This window comes from Asterias amurensis, chromosome 12 (genome assembly GCF_032118995.1).
Source record: "Asterias amurensis chromosome 12, ASM3211899v1".
NCBI classification, from domain to species: Eukaryota; Metazoa; Echinodermata; class Asteroidea; order Forcipulatida; family Asteriidae; genus Asterias; species Asterias amurensis.
In genome coordinates this window covers 2,843,377-2,852,238 of record NC_092659.1, presented here as the reverse complement: position 1 = coordinate 2,852,238, position 8,862 = coordinate 2,843,377, and the positions used below count along the sequence as shown (strand labels likewise).

At 40.1% G+C, this 8,862-nt stretch overlaps 1 protein-coding gene across 2 annotated transcripts; it reads right to left on the bottom strand.

The window, feature by feature from the left end:
• Nucleotides 1-1,092: 1,092 nt before the first annotated feature.
• LOC139945236 (ADP-ribosyl cyclase/cyclic ADP-ribose hydrolase-like) lies at nucleotides 1,093-6,498 on the bottom strand. Of its 2 annotated transcripts, none has more exons than XM_071942548.1 (8): nucleotides 6,433-6,498; nucleotides 5,699-5,901; nucleotides 4,914-5,043; nucleotides 3,888-4,130; nucleotides 3,646-3,725; nucleotides 2,395-2,487; nucleotides 1,595-1,681; nucleotides 1,093-1,428 (listed from the first exon to the last, which is right to left on the bottom strand). In XM_071942548.1, exons 2-8 carry the CDS (start codon nucleotides 5,878-5,880, stop codon nucleotides 1,278-1,280), a joined length of 966 nt encoding a protein of 321 aa, XP_071798649.1. In that variant the 5' UTR covers nucleotides 5,881-5,901; nucleotides 6,433-6,498; the 3' UTR covers nucleotides 1,093-1,277. The 2 variants fall into 2 exon arrangements, with proteins under 2 accessions (XP_071798649.1, XP_071798648.1); XM_071942547.1 differs by having other exon boundaries at nucleotides 6,226-6,446.
• Nucleotides 6,499-8,862: the final 2,364 nt, after the last annotated feature.

The window sequence follows — 8,862 nt, the reverse complement described above, 5'->3', positions numbered from 1 at the left end:
TAGTTGATACTTTTATTCATACGACGATATGGATTTAAAAAAAATAAAAAAATACTTCTAACACATATCCGAAAGTTAAACCAAAATTAAGACTGGTTTGAACAACAAACAATTGACAGTTGTGAAGCAAAGTTCTTTATTAAATAGAAGGACATAGCTGCACGTTACGCGAGCAAAAACGTGATCGTGAACGTCAGACAGTTTTTGTTGTAAAAAGCTCACGTTAGCATACGTGTGATGTTAGCATGTCTCACGTCATGTGCGTCCGTTGTGCAGACGTCAAACTTGCGCCGATGAAATAATCCCGAAGTATAGACGTCACCTAGAAACAACACACTTCTCTGACGTTCACGTTCACGTTTTTGCTCGCGCAACGTGCAGCAGCTAAACATAGCTAGAATCGGCCAGTGCCCCCTCCCCCTAACCCCGATTTATGACATCGAAACCGCACACCCCGTATGGGAATTGATTAAAAAAGAGGGCGCTACCAGATCCACAGAATCTCCTGCCACATATCGCAGTAGCTCTGTACGGTAGTTTTTCAACAGCAAAAACTCAATACAGTAACACTGTTTTGTTGTGTTTTAAATGGGATTAAGTGCAACGCGCCAAAGGCTACACATCAGTTTCATTATCTGAAAATACGTGTATTCTTTTTATATATGTATACTATTGTGAGTGATTTATAGAACTGCCGTTGTGGCATAATATGGTCTATACAGACGGAGGGCATAACTGTCACCCTCTTCTGATAGCGCCCTCTTTTGAACCCTCCCCCGCCCGGCCTATGTTTATTTCCCATGGGAGACATCATTTCTCGGGGAAGATTTTCCTAAGACAACCGGCACGTGACAACCAAACTCCAGACACTTCAAAGAAACATTGACATATTTTTTTTTTTTCATTGGTAAAGAAAAATAATAACGGATAGAAATACAACCGATAGGCCCACATCGCAACACTTCAAGGTTGGTATGGACTTACACTACCAAACCACCCTGGGGTTTTCTATGACTAATATGTGGCAGGAGATTTTGTCCCCTCCCCCTACAGATTCTGCCCCCCCCCCCCCACAACGGTTACAAACGCTTTTCAAAGACCAACTCGACCGGTCCAAGGCAACGTGTTCCTTTAATTTCTTGTATGGGCAGCATCTGCCGAAGACAAGTTTCCCCTACACACCGCCATTACAACGTAATGTGGTCCAACCGAACAATAATAAAACAGTGCACATTAAAAACAGTGATAATTATGCTTAAACAAAATAACATTAAAGGCTAATGGATTTTACATGAAAAAAGGTACACGAAGACAGCACCAAACGCCATTCCTATTCGGGAGATTTCATGACGCAGTGAAGACTGGGAGGCGGCAAATGCACAATCCTTTGCCGTCGGGTTGTCAGCACAAAACATGTGGAGCACGTCTCTGAAATCAGACCAAAATAATTTACACCATCAGCAATATGGTTTTCAAATTTGTTTTATCTTTTACACATGCGTTTTATTTGTGTATGTCTGTCACTGTCAGTGGTCATAAAAACAGCTTCAGCTGCGTGAATAAACAAACAAAATGGCCGATTGAAGATACTTACTCGGGCTGCACCGTGCATGTAGACGAAATGCCTCTGTCATCGAGCATTGACCGTAGTGTCTCTATGGACTGAGATTCGCAAGTTTCACTGCAGGACAAAAAAATAACAGTAACAAACATTTGGTACCCGATAGGTGGCATACCCCTCCTACTGTGTCTCCATTGTGTTGTATATGAATCTCAGGAATTTATGACCAAGGACAAAACAGAAAAGGGGAAACAAAATGGTCTCCATATTATAAGAATTCTAAAGACCGGGTTGCTCCTTATGGGAGGTTCTTTGCTACAGGGACAAGGAAAGAACAAAAGTTGCTCACAAGGGATGTAACAAATAGAATGTGTGTACAAGAAATATAAGAGTGTGTTATGGTTCAATTGGAACATGGGGGGGGGGGCATCCTCACATATCGGGCATGGTATGGAACCAAGTTGTACTTGCAATAAAACAATGAAAATTGCAACATAGTTCATCACGCCATTGGCATTAAGGTCGAGAGCATTGTATAAATCAGTCGGCTATAGTTCTTTTATTGTGTTCTGGAAATCTCAGGAATTCTTTACAGGGTTTAAGGGGTGGATAATGTATGTCACTCTCTCAACGTTTTAGAGTTAAATTCGCTCTGATCGATTGAGTGACAAACTGCAGACGAAAACTAAAACTTTAGTAAAGCACATCACCAGGCATTTTATAAATTGTTGTGTACATGAAATAAAACAATGTTTTAAAGACGTTAAATACAATATTGGTTTACGTAATTAAAGAGATTGCAGGAAACTGGAAATGGAACTACTGAATCTTACCCCGGTGTTTCATCAAGGAACGTTATTATGTAGATTTCCATAAGACTGATTTTCGATGAATCCATGTTTACCACTTCGTACTGCGCAAAAAAACTGAACAATAAAACAAAACTTTTAGTGTTGTGATCATATTAGTTATTTAAAAGCATATTCAATCGAAAAACAAAATGAAAGGTCGGTTAAATGACGAAGCGTGGATATTTGTTAGAAATTTGATTCAACCCCATTCGTAGAAAAGAAATATTGCACCAATACACACTTAATACTTATTTATAAGGTGTCCACAAAAAAGGTGTCGACTCAAAACTCCAAAACATCACAGCAAAAAGGTGTAAAAAAAAAAGGGGAAAATTTACTATTATATTTTGGCATTTTTTTATCAATTTGTTTGAAATCGTCAATCAATAATTGGTAACAGAGCAGCGTATAAAACTGACCAGAGATATATGTATCGAGAGAGCAGCGACATGCTGGAGAGACGATTTTTCGATAATCACGTGGTTGCTGGACGCCATTTTGATTTAATCCAAATGTAGCACAGACCCAATAAACCGTCGGTGTGGCACACGGGAGCAAGTTCGGGTGGCGACTAGACTTGAATGCAACGACTAGACTAACCAGAAATCACACAGAGCACAGGGACTAGGTCGAACCATGGAGGAAACTCTTTCCTCTATGGTTGAACCACTGGACAATGGTCGATATGGTCAACTCGAGAGCTACGTCACAGTTTCGAGTGGTCTTTCTGGTCAGTCTAGTATGATGCTTAAAGGAACACGTTGCCTTGGATCGGACGAGTTGGTCAAAACAAAAGCGTTTGTAACCGTTTTTTATAAAATGCATATGGTTGGAAAGATGTTTTAAAAGTAGAATACAATGATCCACACAAGTTTGCCTCCAAATTGCGTGGTTTTCCTTCTACTGTGCGAACTAATATGGTCGGCCATTTATGGGAGTCAAAATTTTGACCCCCATAAATTGCCGACGTATTAGTCGACGAGGTAAAAGGAAAACCACGCAATTTCGAGGTATGTTTGTGTGGATCATTGTATTCTACTTTTACAACATCTTTCTACCCATATGCATTTTATAAAAAACGGTTACAAACGCTTTTCAAAGACCAACTCGACCGATCCAAGGCAACGTGTTCCTTTAAGTGCAGTATTTTCTAACCGAAAATGACTTCTATATCGCAAGTATCGCAAATCAGAGCTGGAGAGGAAGCAAATGACATTTTGAAGGCCTTTTTACCTGTCGTTTGTGTGGAATGCACCTCCAGGTCTGTTGCTGTTGACAATGAACTTCACTTTCCCGGCGCCGTACTTTCCAAACTGCAAAATAAAAGGTGTATTTCACTTGGATAGTAAAATTTGTTACTTGGCTCCTGCTTGAAACGCGGCTAACAAAAAACGTGAACGTTTCCATTGTTTTAATGTTGGGGTCAAAGACATCATGTGCGATCCATCTATCTCCATAGTCGGTATTGAACTTACGTATACAGAAGCAGCAGCCCAAAAAGCATTGATAGAACCTTCGGGAAAGCTGCCGCCACAATCACCCTTCTGTGATGGGCACGAGTCATACTTTATGCCTGGATATTCGGTCTGGCCACAGAAGTACAGATAGCCGTTCATAATGTAGCCAACCAGTGTGAACTCAAGAGTCAAACCACGGTGGCCGTCATTGACGTAAGATCTGACGTCAGAGTATACGTCAAAACCATCCCAGTATACCGCCTAAAATAAATCAAAACAACATAACATTATTATTCAATCTATACGGAGCTCTGCTACGACATTTGGAGATCACGGCTCCAACGTAAGCGAGTATAGACGATGTGACCTATGTTTACATTCAAACCGCCCTCTGTTGACAAAACACTATTTACGTCATGTTTCGCCGGGCACTGAGTTGCGTAGTCATAGTAAGATTACGTACACTTTCTAGCTGGCTGCCAAAACACAAAGGTTTTGCCCGGCGGTATGCGCGCGAATCATGTTATGGTTTTCGTGTGACGTCAGAGGTCACATCGTCTATAGGCCTACGTATTCATTGGTTGACGACCTCCTCCATATAGCGGTCTGTGCAAGAGATCTATAGATGGATTGCCTATGACGTCATTGACCACCATCTTGATGAAACGTGCACGCATGAAGGGCTATAGGCCGTGTCCGAATTAGCGGCTAAAGCTACGGCTATGGCTAGATTTACTCGTCATCATGCGTTGAGGTATAGGACGTCCTTAGCAACACCCTTAGCAACAGCCGTAGCCTATAGCCATAGCCGCCAATTCGGATTCGGCCTATCATTGGCTGAGAGTGTACATCAAAGATGGTGGTCAATGACGTCATGTGCAATCCATCTATTTTGCATCTTTTTCGTTCCCTGCATCGGTCGTTCGTTAGACCTCACATAATATATTTAAAAACAATCACAAACCAAAATGTGCAAGGTTTACATTCATCAGTATAATCGTAGGTCGAGGGTTACTGGGGCTGTAAAGGGATTAAAGTACTTACTTGGTTAGCTGGTATACTTGTTGCAGCTTCATTGACGAAGTCTGCGTACATGTCCAGCGTGACATTACATGGGTCGCGGTACACGAAAGCTTTGAGGAATAACTCCCATAACAACGTGCAATTTTTCGTTCTAGTTTGAAAAAGGGGAAAAATTTACGTTTATAAGAAAATAAAACACAAAGAAAACACAGTCAATATTCACCTGTTAACGAATTTCAAACTTCGACCTTTATGTCATTTTGAGAATAATGATTATGGTGGACACATGACACTTTTGGATTTGGTTAAAATCTGTCTGTATACACCCAAACCAAAGCAAACCAAACCAGTGCACTATCATAATGTCCACCATTATCTGAAAAAAGGTTATATGTCTCATCTGTATATGCCTCACTGCGTCAGTAGGTTTGTTTTGGTCAATAATATTTTAAACAATGACCTTCATAAAGTTTTTGTGAAAAACACAAACTGAACGTCTTGAACCAAGTCTAAAAGATCGCAACGGCGATCGGGAACAGGGGGGAATAGACCCTTCCCATGAAATATGTAAATTGCACATAGCGCTTGCGCACTAAACGTTTTGGTTGGCAAAATGAGGGAATATCGCGCTGTTTTGTACACGGCTAATGGGTGCGTGACGCAGATGTGATTGCGCGTCTGCTTAGTGCACAACTCTATGGCGTTTGCCAACCAACAGGGTCTGTACGCATGCGTGAATGTGATTAGCATATTTCATGGGAAGGGTCCATTCAAGGCTAATAGTCCTCCTGATTGAGTCGCCTTACCTGAGTTCTTCAGAATCCACATGTGGATAAACATGACCTCCTATGTATTCTGCACATCTTCCTTTGAATATGACCTCCAGGTCAGGGGTCGTACCCGGACCAGTAAAGGTCAAACATCTGCACAGGACCGCACTGCTGGCGAGGAGTAGAATACTCCGTGCTACATCTATGGGACCAAACATTATTCGGTCTGTTTTTTGTACCTGCAAACAGAGCAATTTCAAGGATAAAGGTGCTACGGCGTAACAGTAACTCAACAACTGGTGATACCTTGTAAGTTTTAGAGCGGTACCAACTCAAGATTTCCCAGCTTTAAAGTTTTGCCTGAATGAATAAATTTGCATAGAAATTAAAGTTCCTTTATTGCATCAACTATTTCACTTCAATCCTACAAAAGCTTTGTGGAATGAAATGCATAAAAGAGGCTTGTCCTCGCTGAGTTTGTCAATTAATGGACACACTATACAATGATGTCCTGGTTTACTGAAACCTCAAAAGGTTGGTCCAAACACAATGGCGAGACTTACCTTGTAAATATTTCCAAACGAATCGCGAAGAAAACTTCAGCAACTGTTGTGTCTTTCCTCAGAGTCAAAATGCTATTAATGCCAAGCTCAATAAATCCCCCCAACCTTGGCAAAGCTAATTATGAGCCATTAGATTTTCCAACTGAGCAGGGCTACCGTATAGCGCTATACTACTAATGCCATATTTGAACATGTGGAAAGAAATACCTTTGTCAATTTGTTACGCCATTACACCCTGATAAAAGGACAAAGTATGCCGCTGAGTGCTTCTGGTGAATCGCGGGTGCAAGATAATGAGAGTAAATTACGCTGGTTCACAAATTAGTGGGGCATGGGGTTGATAGTGCACTTAGTACTCGGTCTTTGATATCTATAGTGTGGCTTATTGGTGGTGATAACGCTGACTTAAATTAATATTTGAATCAATCTGAGCACATTTAAAGCTGTTTCTTGTTTTTCATTGTTAAAAACCGTGGACACTATTGGTAATTGTCAAAGACTAGCCTCCACAGTTGGTGTATCTCAACATATGCATAAATAACAAACCTGTGAAAATTTGAGCTAAATCGGTCATCGAAGTTGCGAGATAATAATGAAAGAAAAACAACCCTTGCAACACGAAGTTGTGTGCGTTTAGATATTTGATTTCGAGACCTCAAGTTCTAAATCTGAGGTCTCGAAACCAAATTCGTGGAAAATTACTTCTTTCTCGAAAACTATGGCACTTCAGAGGGAGCCGTTTCTCACAATGTTTTATACCATCAACCTCTCCCCATTACTCGTCACCGGGAAGGGTTTTATGCTTAAAATTATTTTGAGTAATTACCAAAAGTGTCCACTGCCTTTGAACTGTACAATATTACAAGGTGATGTTTGAAGGCACTGGACACGTTTGGATAGTGGCAAAGACCAGTGGTTGGTATTTTCATTGGTGTATCCCAACATACCAGAACAAATCAGTGAACATATTTTGGCTCAATTCGTCGGCGAGGTTTTGCAAGTAAAATAAAATAATGAAAGGAAAAAACCCACTGTTGCACACATTGTGTTCTTTCAGATGCCGAATAAAATTGGGCTTCAGGCCTGAACTCTCATTAATATTAAAGTGAGAAATTACCTCTCTATTTCTCTCTCTCAAAAAAACTATGTTACTTCAGAGGGAGCCGTTTCTCACAATGTTTTACTGCTCTACACTGCTCGTTACCAAGTATGTTTTTGTGCTAACGATTATGCATATAGGTCGGGATATACACTATAAGTGAGAATACTGGTGTTTGACAATAACCAAAGATGTCCAGTGCCTTCAAGCCAGTTTTAGAATACAAAACAGAAGTATTTTATTACCCATCAATATAACCGATGGTGAGTAAATTTCAGCGGGACCAGCCGTCGATTTAACCAAACTCTTCCCATCTTAGGATGATCTTAGGACTTAGGACGGGTTCAGTTCCGTATCCAAATACGTATAGGACGAAATGAACCCATTCTAAGTTAGGACGAGTTACCCGTCCTAACTCGAGTTAGGATTAATCCTATAGCGTTTCGTGAAATCGGCCGCAGTACCACTATACATACTGACCAAGAGTATTTTGGTTGGCAATCTTTTCCTTATCGATGATTTGTTAAAGATATCATAAATATGGTTGTTGTTTTCCACTGATAAAATATCAATGCAACTAAAACAGTTGCTTTTCCAGATCGTTACAATTGCCAAAGTTCATGGGCCACCGCAAAGATAAACAAGTCAAACAGTAACATAAACAACTAATCAATACTGTGAAATCTGTTCAAAAAAAATGCACACTTGACTTTTTAAAAGGGTAGGCCTAATAATTTTCGCAAAACGGTGAGCACAAAAACACACATAATCACTAAGATTAATAAAACTTTCATTTTAAGTCCATTGGCATTCAGGCTAACAATTACTGTTTAATATTAATTTAATACCTTTCCCCTATTGCTTATAGTGGGACTACCTTTTCTTTTAATCAATGTGAAAATGCAAAGTTTAAACAACTATTTTCACAGGATTTCATCAAAGGGTTATCACTGCGGTTTTATTTTATTTACATCTAGGCCTATGATAAGTATAAACCACTTACAAGCTATATGCCCGTGTTTACAATTAAAGATAATCACATTTATATATCAAACGAAACTTACCGAATGAAACCAAATGAAACTTACCCGATCATTCACAACTCGTACCGGAGAAAATGGGTCCGGGTCCCGCGAGAGGATTGCTGAATCGCGCTGGGAAAAAACTCTTTCAGTGCGTAAAATAAGACCTCCCAACATGTAAAAATATAAATTCAGCCAATGTAATTATTTATATCGACACTCTCTCAGATATGACACCAACATATTGTCCAATCTCTTCGAACTTTCACAAGTTGAATTGTCTGGTCTGCTGGTCTTACATTGAAGGTTGCATGCGTGTAGGTGAGATCAGCAAATTTCGTGTACAGAGGTTTGATTTCTATGGTTCCCGTCTTGGTGATAAAAAAAATAACTCAGAGGTGATGGCAAATCATGCGTATCAAATTTAGCCCCGCGCTTTGGCCTTTGGATATATATATTTTGTATTGGTGGATCACTGTAGTATATAAAAAGGCCCAGACTTATGGCAATATCGTG

Coding starts and splice junctions, on each gene's coding strand:
- LOC139945236 (XM_071942548.1), bottom strand. CDS start 5,880: ATGTTTGGTCCCATAGATGTAGCACGGAGTATTCTACTCCTCGCCAGC. Junction 5,044..5,698: donor GTGGATTCTGAAGAACTCAG/GTAAGGCGACTC, acceptor TTTTCAAACTAG/AACGAAAAATTGCACGTTGT. Junction 3,726..3,887: donor GGGCTGCTGCTTCTGTATAC/GTAAGTTCAATA, acceptor TTTATTTTGCAG/TTTGGAAAGTACGGCGCCGG.